Genomic DNA, 22,173 nt, shown 5'->3' with positions numbered 1-22,173 from the left:
GCTTACACATCTCAGAGCCTCTGAGGGACTCATTTTGCCCTTTAGACTTTGTGTGCCCGCTGAGTGTGGGCACACTGAATGTGTTAATGTTTGACATCCAGATGTGTGTGCTCAAAGGACAGTCAAAAACTAGGTTTATTCAATTGAGAAAAAGCTGAGTTAGTTCGTGGGGGGCTGCCATAATACCATAGGCTGGGAGCTTAAACAATAGGAAGTGATTTCTTATTACATTGGTGACTAGAAGTCCGAGATCAAGGTGTGGACACAGCTAGTTTCCTCTGTAGCCTCTGTCCTTCACTTACAGTTGTCCTTTTGTTTGCTCCCAAGTCCCATAGCCATGCCCTTGTGCCCAAAGCCCCAGGTAGCTCTTCTTACAAGGACACAGATTCTATTAAATAAAGGTCCCATCCTGACACCTTGATTTTAATTTAATCACCTCTGTAAAGGCCTGCAACCCCAGTCACATGCCTGAGTGAGTATTAGGGCTTCCATGTGTAATTTTGGGAGACATCCTTCAACCTGTAACAGTAGCCATTTGCCCTAGTAATTGGCACTGTGCTCTTTACGTTATAAAACAATATTTGTATTTAATTCACCGAGTAACTTTTGCAGGGTTGGGGTGGAATCCAGGGCCTCACATGCTAGACAAAAGCCCTACTACTGAGCTCCCTTACTCCCCAGCCCTGTTGCATAAAACCCGTTTAAATGCAATATTCTTTCATTGTCCCACCAAATAGGTTGATATACCCTGTGAGCTATCTCCTAACATACTCAGAAAAATTCTTGCTGCCCACCCAAAAGAACTACATCTCCATTGGCCCAATAGGGTGTGTTGTGGGGGTATTGCTTGAACCATTTGTAGCCATAAAAGAAATGCATGGCTTTTTGGAAGAGCAAAGGGGATCAGCCTTGACTATGGCATAAGCCAGCCTGTGGCTCCTAGCTCATTGACCAGGTATGTCCAGGTGACTGTCCTAACACCCACTTCTTGTTCTCTTGTAGGCATCCTTCCTTTATACATTACAAGTTAAATACTTGCTCAACCAGGTAAAGCAAACTGTCCTCTTCCTATGGGAAGCTAATGGGATTGGGAGTCCTGCAAACACTGAGGGATGAGGGAGACCAGGGTGGTGGGAACCTACCTTCCCAGATCCCCTGAATGATAGTTTTAGAGTTGGACACATTGAACTTTAATGTGAAGATCTGGTTTGTTCAGGAAAATCAAGGAAAGATTACATAATTTTTGGCTCTAGAAAATTTGTATCCAATTCCCACTTAGAAATATTGTCATTGGCCATGTTAGGATTATAGCCACTGTGGTCTTTGGCTCTGTTTTAAACCAACTCTTTGGGTTGAGCAGGGCAGATCCTTGTGTTCCCTGGAGAGAGCTGAGGGTCAGAATGGCCTGTCTAGCTCCTGAGAGCCAGCCTGTGCTCAGCTCTTTCTGCAGGCCCCTGCTTTCCCCAGTAGTGATGCAAAAATTCAAATTGTCATGGGGCCTCAAGTCAGTCAGGATTCTTCATGTGGGGCTAACAGCAATGGTCAGAGGCCTTGCGATGGTGATTCCGAGTTGGTAGGTATGGCTTTAGGATGTAAGACTGTGGATTTCCTTCTAGAAAATTCCAGGTAAATGGAGGTGTGGGACTCACCCTACAGGCAGAAGGAATAGAGAAAGAGGGAAGGGAAGGAAGAGAATTTGCCACTTCTTGAATAATGTTAAGACATTAATAACTAAACAAGGCTATTTTCATACTTTATTAACACCATATTTATAAGCTTCATCCAAGTGCTAGTGGCTCACACCTGTAATCCTAGCTACTCAGAAGGCTGAGAGCTGAGGATCAAGGTTCTAAACCAACCCAGGCAGACAAATCCAAGAGACTCTTGTCTCCAATTAACTAGCAAAAAGCAAGTCTGGGTTCTGGTGGCTCAATGCTTATAATCCTAGCTACTTGGGAAGCTGAGATTTGAGGATCGTGGTTCAAAGCAAGCCTGAGTAGGAAAGTTTGTGAGACTTTTATCCCCAGTTAACCACCAGAAAACTGGAAGTGGCACTGTGGCTCAAAGTGGTAGAACTATAGCTTTGAGCAAAAGAGCTCAGAGATAGCACCCAGGCCCAAATTCAAGCCCCACAATGACCATCACCACCACCAACAACAACAAAAAGGCTAGAAGTGGAGCTGTTATTCCAAGGACAAGAAGGGGGAAAGGCATCCCCAGAAAATGGGCCAGCAAGAGCCAGTCACAGGCCTGGGAAGCATGTGGTGGCATTAGAGTGACTGGTTCCAGGTCTGCTGGAGCAGAGTCTACATTCTCTGCTGGGTTTCAAAATTTGTAGGAACAAACTGCTTGTTGGGGCTCAGATGAGGGAGATGAAACAGAGGCTGATGAGGGTCTTGGGAAATGAAAGCCCACTCTACCCCTTCCCTGGGGAGTAGTAGAAAACAAAATGACAGGGGGAAAGGATCTATAGGACAAGATGGTGGGGCATATAGGAGAGGAGGGGGACATTCTTGAACAAAAAGTTTCTGCCTGGATTGAGCCAGGAGTCAGTGGTTCACACCTGTAATCCTAGCTACTCAGGAGGCTGAGATCTGAGGATCATGGTTCAAAGCCAGCCCTGGCAGAAAAGTCCATGAGACTCTTTTTTTTTTTTTTTGGGTCCGGTCGTGGGGTCTGAACTCTGGGCCTGGGCACTGTCCCTCAGCTCTTCAGCTCAAGGCTAGCGCTCTACCACTTGAGCCACAGCGCCACTTCCGGCTTTTTTCTTTTTGTTTATGTGATGCTGAGGAATTGAACCCAGGGCCTCAGGCATGCAAGGCAAGCGCTCTACCACTGAGCCACCTTCCCAGCCCAAGTCTGTGGGACTCTTATCTCCAGTAAACCACTGGAACACTGGAAGTGGTGCTCTGGCTCAGTGGTAGAATGCCTTGAACTGAAGAATTGAGGGATAGCACCCAGGCCTAGAGTTCAAGCTCCAGGACTGATAAAAAAAAAAGTTTCTGCCTCGAGGCCTTCCCTAAGAAGATAACCTGGATGGAGCGTAATGAGAATGAATGGAAAGAGGTAACTAGTTGTCTGGAAAAAATTACTAACCTAGAAGAGGATATAGAGTAGAAAAGGAACAGAAAAAAAAAAGCTGGGTAATGCTTAGACTTTCAGGTGTGGAGTGAGGGGAACTTGGAGGCTAAGATGACTCCCCTGGACTTTCTAGGACCCTCCCTGAAGAAGCTACCTCCTCGTGTGTTACCTTTCCATCTGTGGGCATGTGGCTCCCCGACAAGAATCTCTCTGGCTTCCAGATTTTTTTTCTAGCCCTCTACGGGAAACTCATGAAATTTACATAGGTGATACCTCCTCCTTTTTTATTTATTTATTTTTATTCATTCACTTTTTGATACAGGTCCTGGGGCTTGAGCTCAGGGCCTTACCACGGCCCCTGAGCTGCTTTTTTTTTTTTTTTTTTCTGGTCATAGGGCTTGAACTCTGGGCCTGGACGCTGTCCCTCAGCTCTTCAGCTGAAGGCTAGTGCTCTACCACTTGAGCTACAGCACCACTTCTGGCTTTTTCTGCTTTTGTGGTGCTGAGGAATCGAACCCAGGGCCTCATGCATGTAAGGCAAGCACTCTACCACTGAGCCAACCTCCCAGCCCCTCACTGAACTTTTTTGCCCAAGGCCAGTGCTGTATCATTTGAGCCACTGTTCTACTTCTGTCTTTTTGGTGGTTAATTGGAGATAAGAGTCTCAAGGACTTTCCTGCTCAGGCTAGTTTTGAACCACAATCCTCAGATCTGTCTCCTGAATAGCTAGGATTCCAGGCGTGAGCCACTGGTGCCCAGCTGTGACCCCTCCTTGCCAGGGAAGCCTGCTGCGCCTCTTGGATCCTGTCTCAATTAGTGGCTTCCCCCACGGCACCTCACCTGCCTCTCATAGGCCACACACCTGCCCTGTGATGTTATCTTCTTCCTCTACCTCTGTTTGATCAGTTACTTAGTTTTGGAGGTCCTCTCTGCTCCTCTCCTTCCTCTATACCACCACTTAAATCATTTCTTGTCATTTGTGCTCTGTGTCATTTCAGTAGGAGCTTTGTGACCAGTTTCCCTACTGCCAGTTTTTCTCTAGGTCTTTTTTTTTTGGCCTGGTTGTAAGGCCTGAACTCTGGGCCCTCAGCTCTTCAGCTCAAGGCTAGCGCCACTTCTGGCTTTTTCTGCTTATGTAGTGCTGAGGAATGGAACCCAGGGCCTCATGCATGCAAGTCGAGCACTCTCCCACTGAGCCACCTTCCCAGCCCCTCTATGTCTATTTTAAATCATGCTGCTGCTCTTATCATTTTCTTGGAATTAAAATCTGATCACAGATCTCCCCATCATACACACACACACACACACACACACACACACACACACACACTCACACGCTGTAGAGACGAGAGGAGCTAGAGGGGGTTGGTCTTAGCAGACAAGGAATCATAAGAAGCACAGGGATCAGGTAGGATTTAGTGAAGCCTTGGTTTGTAGGCTCAGCGCAGAGCAGGGCTGACAATGAAGCCTCAAGTCTAGACTGTGTTGTGCAACTAGGTCCCTTTTCACTTGGAAACTGCAAAGCTAAGATAGATGGAGAAACCATATCCAGGTCTGAATTAGAAGCTGCCCTTCAAACCGCACCCTCAACCCCCATTCTAGTACTAGGGTCTCAGCTTATGCCCTTGCATTTTTTCTTGGCTTTTTTTTTTTTTTTTTTTTTGCTCAAGGCTAGGGCTCTACCACTTGAGCCACAACTCCACTTCCAACTCTTTGACAGTTAACTGGAGATAAGAATCTCACAGACTTTTTTGGGGGGTTGATGGTGGAAAGGCTCAGTTGGCTTTGAAACAATCCTCATATCTCAGCCTCTTGAGTAGCTTTTTGTTTTCATTTTTGAAGTGCTGGGAAGGGAACCTCAGTCTATGCATGCTGAGTGCTGTATCAGTGACCCACACCCTAGCCCTAGACTCCTTTTTGGTGTTACAGCGACTTTAATCATCTGGTCAAGAGTAGAGCTTTTTGTTTGTTTGTTTACTGATACAATTTGGAATAGCAAAAGTTCATATGGTCTGTGATTTTTGAGAACAAAATTTCTCAGTAAGAAAGAAGCTGCCAAAGGGGTGTGCCGGGCACTGGTGGCTCTCGCCTGTAATCCTAGCAACTCTGGAGGCTGAGATCCGAAGATCATGGTTCAAAGCCAGCCTGGGCAGGAAAGTCCCTGAGACTCTTATCTACAATAAACCACTAGAAAACCGGAAGTAGTGCTGTGGCTCAAGTGGTAGAAAGCTCGCCTTGAGCTGAAGAGTGCAAGGACAGCACCCAAGCCCAGAGTTCAAGTTCCACGACTGACAAAACCGACAAAAAAAAAAAAAAAAAAGGGTGGGGAGGCTGGGAAGGTGGCTCAGTGGTAGAGCACTTGCCTTGCATGCATGAGGCCCTGGGTTCAATTCCTCAGCACCATATAAGCAAAAAGAAAAAAGCTGGAAGTGGCGCTGTGGCTCAAGTGGTAGAGTGCTAGCCTTGAGCTGAAGAGCGCAGGGACAGCGCCCAAGCCCAGAGTTCAGGCCCCATGACTGGACCCCCCCCCAAAAAAAAACAAAAAAAATGGTGGGGGGGGAATGTAACATGGGACAGCAGTGGAAACAGTGCCCCCTTCCAAAATAATTTGGTGTCTATTACATGTTACTGAATGAACATAAATTTCATTCATCTTCTATATGGAAATTAGATTGTCAATTTGATTTGCTTCTTTCCCCTCCTCCCAAGTTGTGAGTATTGAACCCAGGACCTCTTGCTAAGCAAGTGCTGTATCACCATAGCCACACCCACCCAGCCCAGCCCTTCGCTGTGTATTTTGTTTTTAAAATAGTGTCCTACCAACTTTGTTCAAGATTGTCTTCAAACCCTCAATCCTCTAGCCTCCATTTCCCAAATATTGGCATGACAGGTGTGTACTACCATATATGGGATACCAGACAGGATGTTTCTCCTGCCGCTACTCTGCTTCTCAGTCAGCTATGATAGTCTCTACCATATTCCAGAAAGAAATTCTAGTTTCACAAGATCTTTGGTCAGTGTTCTGAATTTCAACTTTCATGACAAGGAGTACAGTATCTTCATCCCATGTTGAAAATATCGTCTATACACCTGTTAAACTTGCCCGTCCTTGCCTGTCCTGCTGCCTTCTCACCTCCTGTGGCGGAGCTCCTGGCTTCACATATGAAAGAGAGAAGAGGAAGGGATGGGAGACAGGGAAGGCAAGAGCCAAAGGGGCGCTGTATCCTGTCAACCTGTCCTACTGTGTAGCACGGTGAGTTTGGCCTGGACCCTCAGTGTCTCCTTGTTCCAGGGAATCGTTCTGCCCCAGATCGTGACTGGATTTGCAGCCAACCTTGTCAATGCCCTGGCCAACTATCTGTTCCTTTATCAGCTGAATCTGGGGGTGATGTGAGTCCATCCAGCCTCCTCTTGGGACAGGGAAGAGGGAGGACTTGTGGGTGGTGTTTCCAATCTGGCCCATATGTGGTCTCCTCACACTGAGTGCTATCAGGGGTGGAGGATGCTGTCCTGGGAAAAAGACAACTTCAAGGCCTCAGGAAGAGGGCAAAGCAAGATACACATGGCCCCTCCTTACTGAAAGAACATTAGTACACATTCAATTGGCTACTGTTCTTTCCCAGGGGTTCTGCACTGGCCAATACAATCGCCCAGTTTACTCTGGCTCTCCTCCTCTTTCTCTACATCCTCTGGAGAAAACTACATCAAGCTACTTGGGGAGGTAAATGCTGCTTTTTGTGTGTATATGTGACAGTACTGGGGCTTGAACTCCCTTAGCTTTTTTGCTCAAGGCTAACACTCTATCACTTGAGCCACATCTCTATGTCTAGCTTTTTGCTGGTTCATTGACAATAAGAGTCTCACAGACTTCTACCTGGGCTGGTGTTGAACCTAGATCTTCAGATCTCAGTCTCCTAGAGAGCTAGGATTATAGGCATGACCTGTCATCAGTGTCTGGCTTAAGGTTGTCTTTTGTCTTACAGCTTGGCCATAGCTTTTTGCCTGGGGCTGAGATCCAGCCTGAAGGCCAGATCTGATGAAAACCTGTGTGTTGCCCCTGCAGGGTGGTCCATTGAGTGCCTGCAGGACTGGGCCTCCTTTCTGCACCTGGCCATCCCCAGCATGTTGATGCTCTGTATTGAGTGGTGGGCCTATGAGATCGGCAGCTTCCTGAGTGGTACGTATGCTGAGAGGCAGGCACAGCTCCTGGGCACTGGGGGCTCTGTCTAGAGCCAGGTGTCAACTGTCTGTCTTTGCAGGGATTCTGGGCATGGTAGAGCTGGGAGCCCAGTCCATTGTGTATGAACTGGCTGTCATCGTGTACATGGTAAGTGTCCCAGAGCTGCCCTGGGGCCGTGGGAGATGGTCCCCACAAGTAAGCACTGACATTGGTAACATGTAGCAGTGATATATGAAATGATTGATGGAGCCAGCGCTGGTGACTCACACCTGTATCCTAGCTACTCAGGAGGCTGAGATCTGAGGATCAAAGCCAGCCCAGACAGGAAAATCCATGAGTCTCTTTTTTTTTGGTTGTTTTTTGTTTTGGTCCGGTCGTGGGGCCTGCACTCTGGGCCTGGGCGCTGTCCCTCAGCTCTTCAGCTCAAGGCTAGCACTGTACTACTTGAGCCACAGCGCCACTTCTGGTTTTTTTCTTATGTGATGCTGAGGAATCGAACCCAGGGTCTCAGGCATGCAAGGCAAGCGCTCTACCACTGAGCCACCTTCCCAGCCCCCCATGAGACTCTTATCTCCAATAAAACCACTAGAAAACCAGAAGTGGCGCTGTGGCTCAAGCGGTAGAATGCTCGCCTTGAGCTGAAGAGCTGAAGGACAGTGCCCAGACTTCAAGCCCCACGACCAAGCAAAAAAAAAAAAAGAAAGAAAGAAAGAAATTATTGATGGAAATGAAATGTCATCCTGGATTTTAAAAAATGTTATCCTGGGAAGGTGGCTCAGTGGTAGAGCACTTGGCTTGCATGCCTGAGGCCCTGGGTTCAATTCCCTAGTACCACATAAGCAAAAAGCCGGAAGTGGTGCTGTGGCTCAAGTGGTAGAGCGCTAGCCTTGAGCTGAAGAGCTGAGGTACAGCGCCCAGGCCCAGCGTTCAGGCCTGGACCCCCCCCCAAAAAAAAAACAACAACAAAAAGAAAAAAAGAAGGTTCCCACAGTGAGGAGTGTCATTAACCCCAGGTCCCACATTAGCCTCCTAACTAGGCCAAACGATGTTGCAAAGCACCATTTTGCCAGTGAGGTGTGAGGCCTGATATTGCTTATCTGTGCCATGCCAGCACTGGGCAGTTTGTTGCAGGTTTTCCTTTTCATTTTAGATCCCTATTGGCATCAGCGTAGCTGCCAGTGTCCGGGTAGGAAATGCACTGGGTGCCGGAAACATAGAGCAAGCAAAGAAGTCCTCAGTGGTTGCTCTGCTGGTCACAGGTACATAGACCTATTTAGCTGAGGCTCTCAGTGCATGTTGTCCAGCCCTCCTTGTTCACAGTTTCCTTTCTCCTGTTCTTTTTTCCTCCTCCAGTGCTTTTTGCTGTAGCCTTTTGTGTCCTGATGTTAAGCTGTAAGGACTTTGTGGGCTACATTTTCACTACTGACCGGTGAGTGTTGGGGTTTTCTTGAAATGGAAAATCTGTGATCAAGAGATGGATAGGTTGCTGTCTTGCTATCATGGCTAGGGGTAGGGGTGCTGCATCTGGAGAGGTGTTTGGGTAATTTGCAAGATCAGAAACTCCACTGATATTCCTTGGGAAGAACTTAATTGATCAGATATAGAAACTAGTTTATAATCTAGAATGCCAATTTAATGAGTATTAGTAGTGAACATATTCTTCTGATGGTCAGAATACTCATGTATTTTATTTTATTTTACTTTTTTTTTGTCAGTCCTGGGTCTTGAACTCAGGGCCTGGGTGCTGTCCCAGAGACTTTTGTGCTCAAGGTTAGCACTCTACCACTTGAGCCACAGCACCTCTTTAGGCTTTTTTGAGTAGTTTAGTGGAGTTAAGAGTCTCACAGGGACTTTTCTGCCTGGGCTGGCTTTGAACCACAATCTTCAGATCTCAGCCTCCAGAGTAGTATTACAGGAATTAGCCACTAGCACCTGGCCCATGGATTTTTAAAAATAATTTTTGGTACTGTGGAGTACATTTTCAGACAGATTGGATATTCTAAATCCAAAATCAGAAATACTCTAAAATCTGAAACTTTTTGATTGCTAACATGATGTTATATAGCTTTGTGTGCTAGAGCGGTCAAAAATGCAGATTTACTGGTATGTATATAAATTGTGTATCTCATATAAATTAATTTTGTGCTTAGATCAGAGTCCTATCTCCAAGATATCTCATAATGTATTTGGAGTTATTCAAAAATCCAGAAATAATCTGAAATCTGAAGCAGTTTTGGCTCCAAATAATTTGCATCAGGAATATTCAACTTGTATTTTGGTCCTGATGAGAAGAATCATCTTGGTATCTGCCAAACTGCCTGATTTTATTTGTCAAATCAAATAGAAATTTTACCAATGGCTGACATTGGTGGCTTATATCTGTTATCCTGGCTAGTCAGAAGGCTGAGATCTAAGGACAGAGGCTAGAAGCTAGCCTGGGCAGAAAAGTCCACCGAAAAGCTAGAAGTGGAGATACACCTCAAGTGGTAGAGCACCAGCCTTGAAAGAAAAAGCCAAGTGAAAGTACAGTACAAAACAACCAAACAAATAAATTGCAGACCACTGGTTAAAAAACTCCAAATAGGGCTATTGTATAGCTTGGTGGTAGAATGTGTGCTTAGGATGCATGAAGCCCTAGATTCAATCCCCAACAGCAACAAATAAATAAAAATAGCAACATAGCAATAGACTTAATTGAGCAGTATATTGGAAATGATATGTTTTGGCGGAATATAAAAGAGTATGTAATACATTATATAGGAAAAGAGAGTTGTGAACACCATGAGGCCCTGAGTTCAAAATCTAGTACCATAAAAAAGAAAAGAAAGAAAAAGAGAAAGAATCTAAGTGTCTAGCATTAGGGAATAGGACACATTTCAGATCATAAAGGCTAACAGCTAACTCTCCACACTGTTCCCATGATCTTTATAGCTTTGCCAGCTTACCTAGTTCTGTGGTGAGCAGTTTTTAATTTTTGGTGATGCTGGAGATGGAACCCAGGGCCTCACACTTGCTAGGCAAGTACTTTACCACCAAGCCACACCCCCAATCCTCTATATTAGAGCACCTTAACTTTCTCTGCAATGTTTCATTCAGATACTGAGAGGCATGTTAAGACTTGATCTGAGGAGCCACCTTAGAAGAAAGATGGTAATACAAGCTGAACTTTAGTTTGAGAGGACAGAAGCATATCACATCATTTAATTAATCTATATGAACTGTGTTTTTATAAAGTAATGAAAACAACTCGTAATCTCTTTCCTGTTTTGACTAAGGCACTGTAGAAGTACCCCTCTTCCCCTCAGGCCCATGGCTGGCTGGTGTGTATGCGCCAAGCCAGCTGGACCAAGAATCTTGCTGAACTGCATCAGAAAAGGGGTCGCTTCACCTGGGACTCATGTTCTTCTCTTTTTCCATACATGTTTCCCACTCATCACCATGTGCTTTACTTTCCTGACAGAGACATCGTGGCTCTGGTGGCTCAGGTGGTCCCCATATATGCAGTGTCCCACCTCTTTGAAAGTCTTGCTGTGAGTATAAGCTCCTTGATGGCCTGCTACCTATTTTTTCTGAAGAGAATAAACTTCAGGTCCCCTTAGAAGAAGGACTTGAGTGGGAAGTCCTATTGAGTATTATTGTCCTGGTGACTTCTACAGAGTATATGTCACCAGCCTGTGATGTCACGGAGTGATAAAATGTTTGGTCCAGGCTCAGAAGGGGGTTCTTTAGAAGCCCAGCAATGGCTCATATGAATGGATGTTACCTGTCTTTTGCCTACAGTGTACGAGCGGTGGCATTCTGAGGGGCACTGGAAACCAGAAGGTTGGAGCCATCGTTAATGCCATAGGGTATTACGTGATTGGCCTCCCTATCGGGATTGCGCTGATGTTTGCCACCAATCTTGGAGTGCTCGGTAAGACTCAACTGTGAGCCAGCAGAACCCAGGGAATGACTGGCAGAGGCACATTGAAACTTCACTCTGGAATCCTGCAGACAGACAGAGACAGACAGATGGCAGTAGGCACGAAGGTGCTCTGGCCAGGGCCCCACGGCTACACAGCCACGACCCCTGACCCCTGACCCCAGTGGGGGATCTTCCACCTCCCCACACTTGAAGAAACCAAATGCCTTTTCTCTTCTTTTTCCTGTCCTCAGTCACCCAGTTGTCACTTCTTCAAAGGACATGACAGCAAGGGCGGCTGAGGCATTCAGTGATGTCCCTTTTGTAGAGCCTGTCCTGTTTCCTTAGTGACAGCCCCTGGGACAGTGACACTCTCAGAGGGATGAGGTCAACTGCCATTGTCCATTCTGGAAGATGTGGGGAAACCACATGGTAGCTGGACATAGAATGCCCAGGAGTGGTGACTTGTGAGTTTAGCATGCCAGGATTCAGAGAGGGCCAGGCTGACCAGTGATGTCCTCTTTATTCTGGCCCTTCTACAGCCCCTGCCTCCCACTTGCAAATAATCTTAATCTGAGTTTCTTGTGGATCTCACCCCACACAGGACCAGGGTGGGATGAAGATGGGGCAGGGCAAGTTTTCACCTTAAATTTGCAGAGATGAACTGAATTTCCAGGATCTGAAAATACCAGAGTTATTCTTATTCCTTTTTTTTCCGTAACGTTTATTTTTAAATATAATTTTATTATTATTAAGGTGTTGTACAGATGGGTTACCATTTTGTAAGTCAGGTAACAAGTACAATTCTTTTTTTTTGTCGGTCATGGGCCTGAACTCTGGGCGTGGGCACTGTCCCTCAGCTTTTCACCTCAAGGCTAGAGCTCTACCACTTGAGCCACAGCACCACTTCCAGCTTTTTCTGCTTATGTAGTGCTGAAGAATCGAACCCAGGGCCTCATACATACAAGACAAGCACTCTACCACTGAACTACCTTCCCAGCCCAACAAGTACAATTCTTATGGAACAATGTCACCCCTTCTTTCATTTTCCTCCAGTTTCCCCTTCCTGTCCCTTCACATAAGTTGCATAGTTCGTTTTCCATATAGTGTATGCTGAATTTTTAAAATAGGGAAATAATTGGGTACCAGTGGCTCATGCCTTTAGCTACTCAGGAGGCTGAGACTTGAGGGTCAAGGTTCAAAGCCAGCCCAGACAGGAAAGTCTGTGAGATTCTTACGGTCTGGGCACTGTCCCTGTGCTTCTTATCACTAAGCCACAGAGCCACTTCCAGCCTTTTCTGTTTATGTGGTACTGAGGAATCAAACCCAGGGCTTCATACATGCTAGGCAAGCACTCTACCACTAAGCCACATTCCCAACCCCCTGTAAGATTCTTATCTCTACAAAATTACCAAAAAAGTGCTGGACTTGAGCCAAAGAAGCTTCGTGACAGCCCCAAGGACCTGAGTTCAAGCTCTAAGACCTGCACACAAAAAAAAGGGGGTGGGAAACAATGACTGCTCAGCTTTGATTTCTAAAATAATAATGGAGAATACATTGGCAGTGAGTAAATGATTATATTAAAAGCTAAACATTATCTTTGGGGTGAAGTAATGACTTACAGAGGTGTTGAGAAGTCATCTGATCTCTACGGAGAACATCCAGTCCAATGAGTTCCATTGGCTTACAGCTTTTTCTCCAGTTCAATAATATTTGAATAAAAAATACAGTGTTCAAAGAATGGACTGGAGATCTTTGGAAAATGATGCAGAAAATTATTAGGTTGCACTTCTGGTATTATTCACGTTTTAGATTTGCCAATGACAGAGACAATGGAAATATTAGAGGATTTTGGGGAGTAATATATTTTATTTTACACAATTTATCCAAAATATTATCATTATAATATTCAATGAATATAAAATACCAAGGGCATACTTTACAACCTTTTTTTTTCTTTTTTTGCCAGTCCTGGGGCTTGGACTCTGAACATGTGCACTGTCCCTGAGCTTCTTTTTGCTCAAGGCTAGCACTCTACTACTTGAGCCACAGTGCCCCTTTTGACTTTTTCTGTGTATGTGGTACTGAGGAATCGAACCCAGGGCTTCATGCATATAAAGCATGCACTCTACCATGAATCCATATTCCCAGCCCTGTCTCTAAGCTTTTTTGCTCAAGCCTAACATTCTACCACTTGAGACACAACTCCACTTCTGGCTTACAGTGTCTTTCATATCTTTTTTGTTAATATTATTTTTAACTGGCAAATCAGCATTTTGCACATTTATGGGACAAAACATGATTTTTTTGGGGGGGTCTGGTCGTGGGGCCTGAACTCTGGGCCTGGGCGCTGTCCCTTAGCTCTTCAGCTCAAGGCTAATGCTCTATCACGTGATCCACAGTTCCACTTCCGGCTTTTTTCTTTTTGCTTATGTGGTACTGAGGAATCGAACCCAGGGCCTCATGCATGCAAGGCAAGCGCTCTACCACTGAGCCACCTTCCCAGCCCAAGGGACAAAACATGATTTTTGAGATAAGTTTTCACTAGGTAGCTCAGGCTGGCCTCAACCTCTCAAGCATCCTGCCTCACTTTTCATGAGTTAGAATTACAGTATACACTACCATGCTTGGCTGAGGTGATCTTTTGATATATGTGTACAATGTTGAGTAATTAGATTTAGATAGTTAACATATCCTTCCTCTTATTTGCATTATTTTTATGGTTAGGAATTTGAAATTCGTTCCTAATTTGAAACACACTCCATTATTGACAACAGTCACCCTATTACATAGTAAACCCTTACATGGATTTGGACAGCAGCTGAAATAAATCAAAGCAAAAGAGGAAAGCAAAGACTGTGCATTTCTAGGCTGCTACACAAGGGAATTGGGACGCCATTGACCTGTGTTTAGGCAGAGACCAGAAGGCAGCCCAAAGAGTAGGAGAGCTATATGACCAGAACAGACAGCTTAGGTATGTGCCAACTAGAGGTGGCTGAATAACAAAGAGCTTCCATAAGATGGGTTAAAGGTACATACTTTGATTGGTCATAAATTGCAGTGGTGACTAAAATTAGGGAGACTGTCAGTTATTAACCAAATCTGAGCTAATTGTAACTGAGAAGTTACTGTTTAGCTTCATAGGTTGTTGCTAGAGATGGCAGTCCAGCTTTGTGCAAATCTGATTTCTAGCAGACTGGAACCTTGGGCTATTTGTTGCAGTGGTTATAGGTCAGAGGTTGGTTTGTTTGTTGCAGGTCCTGGGGCTTGAACTCTCAGCCTGGGTTCTGTCTCTGAGCCTCTTTGTGCTCAAAGCTAGCACTCTACAACTTAAGACACAGTACCACTTTCTACCTTTTCTGATTAGTTTATTGGAGATTGGAGATAAGAGTCTCACGGACTTGGGTTGGGAAGGTAGCTCAATGGTAGAATGCTTGTCTTGCATGGATAAAGCCCTGGGTTCGATTCCTCAGCACCACATAAGCAGAAAAAGCTGGAAGTGGCGCTGTGGCTCAAATGGTAGAGCTCTAGCCTTGAGCTAAAGAGCTGAGGGACAGTGCCCGGGCCTAGAGTTCAGGCAACACGACTGGCAAAAAAAAAAAAAAAAGCCTCAGAGACTTTTCCTTCCACTGGCTGGCTTCAAACCACAATCCTCAGATCTTAACCTATTAAGTAGTTAGGATTACAGGTGTGAGCCACTGGTGCCCCCCCAGAGTTCTATTTTTACATATGATCTGGCCATTGTCTATTTGTATATACAGTCTCTCTCACACCTCTGCTGAGCTTGGATTCTCCCATTAGTTTACTGTGGACAACACCTCTCTTCATCCGATCTCCCTCAGGGCCTTGTGTAGGCTTGTATTGGGTAGAGTCTACAGGGTGCATTGAGATTTACAGGCTTTTCCCATCATCCATTCCCCCTCCAAAACTATCTAGATCCTCAACCCTATCCCAGAAGCTTCCAGCAGTCTGTGCTTAAAGAAAGTTAGTCCTTGCTGGGTTCCTATCTGGCTCACATCTGTAATCCTAGCTACTCAGGTGGCTGAGACCAGTTTGAGTCCAGCCCAAGCAGAAAAGTCTCGAGACTCCATCTTCAATTAGCCAGCAAAATGCTGGTCTGGCAGTATGGCTCAAGTGAGAGAGGTAAGCAAACTGTGCAAGTATGAGGCCCTGAGATTGAACTTAAGTAATGCCAAAAAAAAAAAAAGGGCAGTTTAGCACAGTCAGCTCAGTTTACACGTATAATCCTAGCTACTCAGGAGGCTGTGATCTTGGAGGATTGAGCTTCAAATCTAGTGGGGCAGAAAAGTCTGAGAGATTTCATTTCTCCAAATAACCAGAAATATGCTGGAGTGGAGATGTGTCTCAAACAGTAGAGTACCAACCATGAGTAAGAAAGCTAAGTACCAGAGAAGGTATGAAACCCTGAGTTCAAACCCCAGTACCAACAAACACACATACATGTGCACATGCGTATGTACACACACGCTATTATTGCACTTGAAAACAGCCAAACAAACTAACAAACATCATTTCTTTTGAGTCATATAGGGCAGAAGTAGTTCATCCTGTGAAATTTTACCTTGTAGCTGGCATTTTTCTCAGTACCCAAGTATTAAAATCACCAACGCCAAAAATAGCCTCCCAGACCTTTGTTCTCACAGGAGGTGGCTGCAGGGAATACTGGGCCTTCTAGAACATTCTGGAAGAGAGCAGATTGGAGGTGTCTGGCCCACTGTGGGTTGGTTCCACCTCAGCCTGAAACGCAGATTCTCAGCCCAGCCCACAGAAGTGAAGTGGAGCCATGTCCTCTGCAGGGCAGCCGATTTCCAGAATTAACCCATCTCCCGTTTCTTTGTCCAGGTCTGTGGTTGGGGATCATCATCTGCACTGTTTTGCAGGCTATGTGTTTTCTAGCCTTCATTTCTCACCTCAATTGGAAACAGGCTTGCCAACAGGTAATTGTGTTTGCTGTTCCTCACCTAGAAAATAAACAGGATCCAACGTGAGACGTTGTTCCATATTGGCGGGTTCATTCCTCTTATGTTATCATTATGCTTTTTGGTTTGGTTTGGTTTTAACTGGATTTTCAGATGCGATCCTGTCCTGAATCATTTTTCCTTTGTTTATTCAGTGAATAGAAAATATAGCTGGTTCTTCCCACCCTATGCTAGCCTCTTCTTGCCTTTCTGCCTAAAAAGCCAATTTCAGGATGAGAATTGTACTGGGAGAGAAAGTCTCCCAAGTTTATCCTAACATTGGCTTTGATGATCTCCAAATATTTCTCTAAGATACTTGTTCACTCCCTTCTCATTACCTTTTCAAGATCAACACGAGGTCTGGAAATAGGAGGTAGAAAAGGGCCATTTCAGTCTTTTTCAGAGGATCCTACTGATTTAGAGAAGTTTCCATTACAGTCAAGTGAAATGTCTCAGCAACATGGTCTAATGCCTTGTGCCCTTGCTTTGTGTTTTTACTTTTTAGGCTCAGGTACATGCCAATTTGAAGGTAAATGTGGCTCTGAATGGGAATTCTGCTGTCTCTCATGATCCAGTTCATTCAGGTAGGTTATAATAATCTCAGCTCTGGCAAAGGCCAGAAAGGAAGGACGGAGGGGTCATGTGTGGGACACAAGTAGATTGGCTGCAGTGAGCGCCCATTGATGAAGGCACTGAAGTTTAGAAACAAAAAAGAAAGTCAAGTCACACTTATTTTGAAGTAATTTGACTTAAAGTTCCTTTGCTTCAATTCCATAAACATACTGATTTTTGAGTAGTTTATTGGAGATTAGCATCTCACTGAGTTTTTGCCCAGGATGGCTTTGAACCGTGATCCTCAGATCTCAGCCTCCTGAGTAGCTAGGATTACAGATCCAAGCCACTGTCGCTCAGCTTAAATTTTAAAATATAAAAGAACTTATAAAACAATTTCTAAGCTGAGCGTTAGTGGTTGACACCTATAATCCTAGCTACTCAAGAGGCTGAGATCTGAGAATTGCAGTTAATAGCCAACCCCAGCAGGAAGATCTGTGAGACTCTGATTAACCACCAGAAAAAGAAACTGGAAGTGATGCTAAAGTGGTAGAGCACTAGCCTTAAGCAAAAGAGATCAGGGACAGTGCCCAGGCCCTGAGTTCAAGCCCCATGAATACCACCACCAACAACAGAAAACTAAAATTATTAAATTAACATACGTGTTATTAAATTTAAAAATAAAAAATCATAAAGATATTAACTTAATATAATTTATAACATAATTTATAGAAATCTAGAAAATTCATATCCTATATATACATTTATAGACATATATTATAATTTATAGATTTATATAACCTATATAATAATATATTATCTTATATACATTTATAGAAATTTATATTTTTATATGATACATATTATATAAATTTATAAATTTTATATATAATTTATATTTTATAGAAGGGGTTTTAATATATTTAAAAATACATATATATGCATTTGTGTGTGTATTGGGCCTGGGTACTCTCCCTGAGCTCTTTTGTTCAAGGCTAGTGCTCTACTAATTTAAGCCACACCCTCACTTCTATCCTTTTGCTGGTTAGTTTGGATAGAAGAGTCTCTAATTTATCTGCCCAGGCTGTATCTGAATCAAGATTGAGTAGCTAGAATTACAAGTGTGAATTACTGGCTCCTGGCTTCAAATTTATACTTGACACAGAGTACTTGTGCATATCTGCAGTACAATATGATATGTTAATACAGGTATACGAATATGTAATGATCAGATGGGGAGACTAGCACATCCATTGCCTCAAACAGACATGGCTTCTGCCAAAGGAACGTGTGATAACATGGCACAGCTGTGTGTGGAACATGGCAGAAAGTGACATTTGCATGTTTGTGTTAATGGGTCCCTGGTGGTCCTTAGACATCACTTGCTTCTTCAAGAAGCTTGTTTGGACCATTGCTTCTGAGGAAATTTGGTTATGGGGTGTGGGGGGGGCGGTTCCTGCCAATTTAGTACTCCCTCTCCTACCCAGTTCCTTGAGCAGTTAGTCACATTAGTTTGTTGTTCCAAAGGACCTCTTACTTTCTGTGGCTGGGCTGTGAATTAAATTGACATGACAGATTAGCAGGAGAAAACAATATTTAATTACAACCATAAGCAGAAGAGTCCTAGGAAACAGGAGGTCTGAAGAAGGGTCTGATGACTGAAGCTTACATATATAGCACTCTGAACTACAGAAAAGAAACAGGATGTGAAATTTCTGAGAGATGGTGGCTACCCAAGTTATGGAGGAAGTATGAGGGAAAGAAATCTATGGTGAATAAAGGTGGCCTGTGGTCTTGTTATTCAGATAAAGTCTCTATAGTAATAAAAGTTGTCTGGAACAGCCATTTTCTCAAGACAGATGCTTTTACTGATGGCGATTTTCTTCATAGTTGCGAATGCCTTACAGATAGCTTTTTTTTTTTTTTTTGTCGGTCGTGGGGCTTGAACTCTGGGCCTGGGCGCTGTCTCTCAGCTCTTCAGCTCAAGGCGAGCGCTCTACCACTTGAGCTACAGTGCCACTTCTGGTTTTCTGGTGGTTTATTGGAGATAGGAGTCTCACGGTCTTTCCTGCCCGGGCTGGCTTTGAACCGCGATCCTCAGATCTCAGCCTCCTGAGTAGGTAGGATTACAGGCGTGAGCCACCAGCGCCCGGCTACAGATAGCTTTTCAAAGCTACTATCTGCAGTTTCTCAAAATAACCACTTTGAAATATACCAAAGAAGAGTATATTTGGGTGGCATATTCTAGTGTCCTATAGCCACATTTTGGTCGCACTGTAATAAGCTCTTTGGACTTCTTAGATGGCTAAATTTCTGGCAGTGGTCAATTCTGCTTTTCCTTAGTTTTTATTCATGCTGTCTGAAGTTCCTGGCTTAGGATCAGGTTTGGCCACTTGCCCGACATACCAAATGGAATGTTTATTATACGGGTGTTGGCCCCTTGAAACTCTTAAACAAAGGAGCTCCTTAGAGCTCCAGGTTGACAGCGGTGAATAGAGAGGAATACAATGTAATGTAACCAAATGTAATGGGTTTTGTTCGTGAGCACAAAGCCCACAAACATATCAGGGAAACAAGAGTGAATTGGTCATTCCCAGGAGTGTACTGGGAATAATCCCCAAACAAGATGGTTTTGTGGGGGAAATATACCTCATCATATGCTTAGGAACACTCCTAAGCATGCTCAGTTGGAGAGTGTGCCTTGCATATTAAAAATGTTAACTAGACCAGCCTCTAGGGTGGAGAATTTACAATTAGAATGAAATTGTAATGAGCAGAGCTCACTTTAGATTCGCTTCAATAATGGGATTCAGCTTAATTTAGTGATTTTGGCTGGTTCTTTCGTGTTTTCTCAGGAGAGCTGCACCCAAAACACATAAATAAACAAAAAATAATTTGAAGAAAAAAAATTTTTTCCTGTTCTGGAGCTTGAACTCAGAGCCCTGGCTCTGTCTCTGAGCCTCTATATGCTCAAGGCTAACACTCTACTACTTGAACCACAGTGCCACTTCTGGCTTTTTTTTTTTTTTCAGTTGTGGGGCTTGAACTTTGGGCTTGGGCACTGTCCCTAAGCTCTTCAGCCCAAGGCAAGCGATCTACCACTGGAACCACAGCGCCACTTCCAGTTTTCTGGTGGTTAATTGGAGATAAGAGTCTCACAGGGACTTTTCTACCTGGGCTGACCTTAGATCTCAGCCTCCTGAAGATTACAGGTGTGAGCCACGAGTGCCTGGCTTGACTTCTGGCTTTTTTGAGCAGTTTATTAGAAATAAGAGTCTCACTGACTTTCCTGCCCAGGCTGGCTTCAAACCACAATCCTCAGATCTCAGCCTCCTGAGTAGCTGGGATTACAGGCATGAGCTACCAGCACTCAGCTTAAGAAATGTTAACAATTGGGCTGGGAAGGTGGCTCAGTGGTAGAGCGCTTGCCTTGCATGCTTGAGGCCCTGGGTTCGATTCCTCAGCACCACATAAGCAAAAAGCTGGAAGTGGCGCTGTGGCTCAAGTGGTAGAACGCTAGCCTTGAGCTGAAGAGATGAGGGACAGCGCCTAGGCCCAGAGTTCAGGCCCCACAACTGGACCAAAAAAAAAAGAAATGTTAACAGTTAAAGGTAAAACAATTACCTCCCCCACAACAAGTATAGGAGGTTGTGCCTATAAGTTCTTATCTCCCAATTTGATTCATTTAACCACTGTAGCAACTGCTTCCTAAAATATCTTTCTCCTAACAAATAGCACACACAATCTCTATCCTCTTTCATACAGTTAGAAACAAAATTTTCCTTTCAACACGCTAACTAAAATCCTTTATTCTCTACAGAGGGTACTGAAAGCCATGAAGAAATTGTAATGAGAGATATTGAAAAAAGGGACAAGGCTCAATTGAACCAACGGATGCACCAACAGCAACCTTTGCCTGAGCATCCAGCAGACAGCAATACATTGTCTGGAAAACAGTTGGTGTTCCGTCGAGGGCTTGTGCTCTTGGGGGTTGTTTTAGTCTTGGTGGCAGGGATTTTAGTAAGAGTATATGTAAGAATCCAGTGATATGGCAGGAGAAAGAGAATCAGGTCACATGACACAGGTGCTTCCAGACTTAGGATGTAATTACTTTTGGACAAGCCCATTGTAACTTGAAAGTAAGTCAGGCTTAGGGGTGCAGCTCAATGGTAGAGCTTAGCATGCACTAGGTTTAATTCCTAGCATGAACACACACACACACACACACACAAACACAAACACACACACACGCACACAAGAAATAGAAAAGAAGAAAGAAAAGAAGGAAGAAAGGAGGAAAAAGGAAAGAGAAACCTTAAGTCCATAATGCTTTTAACATATACATCTATCTACAAAACATCAAAGTTTGTAACAACACACTGTAGAACATTGCTTACCTTCATGACTTGCAGGGCTGACAGAAAGCTGCCACTTACTGTGGCTGTCTTCTCTTTCAAGAGAGGATGGTATTACATAGCACTGGCTTGGGGAAAAGCTCTAAATTCAGATTTCAAAGTAGCTTCTACTGAATTCAGTGTAAAGTTGAACTGATGGAAATTGGCTCCTCCTTAAGGCACAGGCCCAGAAGTGGCAGTTTTAAGGTATGGACATAATTTAGCTGTGCCTATAGGTTTTTAGAATTGAGAATTCAAAGGCATACACACACAGACACAGACACACACACACACACACACACACTACCACTTCAGCTACACCTCCACTTCTGGCTTTTTGGTGGTTAATTGGAAATAAGAGTCTCACAGACTTTCCTGCCCAGGTTGACTTCCAACTTTAATTCTCAGATCTCAGCCTCCTGAGTAGCTAGGAGTACACACAGGAGCCATGGGCTCCTGGCAAAGATGTATATTTCTAATGAAGGACCTAAGGTGAATATTGTATCTTAGACCAAGACGAATGAGGTTGGAGTAAGAATCCCTGTCTGGATCAGGGACCCCTGGATACTTACCTAGGAATCTGTGCTTCCCTGTTTCTTTTACCTACTGTTTTCTAAGACAAAGACCATATATAAAATGCTTCAGAATTCCTCCTGTATGCTTCCCTGTTTCTTCTACTTACTGTTTTCTAAGACACAAATGCATATATAAAATGCTTCAGAATTCCTCCTGTATGAATTACGTAAAATACATTTTTCAATATAAGTTTCCTGTGTCCTACATTTTGTTCAAGCGACCAGTGGCACTTGTCATCTTTACCTGGAGAGGCCAGACCTCAGAGACTACGGGTACCTAGTTGGAGAGCTGGGAAGATCCAAACAAGAGTGCTGTTTCCTGGCTGTGTCCAGATGACAAAGCTTTAATAAAGGCTTTAGATTATTAACTAGTTACCCTGTTTCTTTCAGCCCTTAGTAGGGTTAAGTTCACAGAGCAAATCTTGATCTAAACCACGTACCCTGGGTGCTAGAACGGGCTAGGAAGGTGGCTTAGTGGTAGAGTACTTGCTTTGCATGCCTGAGGCCCTGG

General features: G+C 44.2%; 1 protein-coding gene across 2 annotated transcripts in view; it reads left to right on the top strand.

Moving 5' to 3' along the window:
- Positions 1 to 21,420, top strand: part of LOC105985855 (multidrug and toxin extrusion protein 1-like) — a 34,760-nt gene extending 13,340 nt beyond the window's left edge. Inside the window, exons 6-18 of one of the 2 annotated variants that reach the window (XM_013016563.1) lie at positions 1,003 to 1,047; positions 1,439 to 1,573; positions 6,374 to 6,471; positions 6,705 to 6,802; positions 7,145 to 7,258; positions 7,341 to 7,408; positions 8,412 to 8,520; positions 8,615 to 8,690; positions 10,722 to 10,791; positions 11,042 to 11,174; positions 16,026 to 16,120; positions 16,647 to 16,725; positions 20,514 to 21,420. In XM_013016563.1, coding sequence (XP_012872017.1) covers positions 1,003 to 1,047; positions 1,439 to 1,573; positions 6,374 to 6,471; positions 6,705 to 6,802; positions 7,145 to 7,258; positions 7,341 to 7,408; positions 8,412 to 8,520; positions 8,615 to 8,690; positions 10,722 to 10,791; positions 11,042 to 11,174; positions 16,026 to 16,120; positions 16,647 to 16,725; positions 20,514 to 20,740 — 1,347 coding nt within the window. In that variant the 3' untranslated portion in view covers positions 20,741 to 21,420. The remainder of the gene's footprint in view (positions 1 to 1,002; positions 1,048 to 1,438; positions 1,574 to 6,373; positions 6,472 to 6,704; positions 6,803 to 7,144; positions 7,259 to 7,340; positions 7,409 to 8,411; positions 8,521 to 8,614; positions 8,691 to 10,721; positions 10,792 to 11,041; positions 11,175 to 16,025; positions 16,121 to 16,646; positions 16,726 to 20,513) is intronic. The other variant, XM_013016564.1, reaches the window with a different exon arrangement.
- The last annotated feature ends 753 nt before the right edge of the window (positions 21,421 to 22,173 follow it).

This window comes from Dipodomys ordii, unplaced genomic scaffold, assembly GCF_000151885.1.
Source record: "Dipodomys ordii isolate 6190 unplaced genomic scaffold, Dord_2.0 Scaffold31, whole genome shotgun sequence".
Taxonomy (NCBI): domain Eukaryota; kingdom Metazoa; phylum Chordata; class Mammalia; order Rodentia; family Heteromyidae; genus Dipodomys; species Dipodomys ordii.
This window is presented reverse-complemented; position numbering and strand designations above follow the sequence as displayed.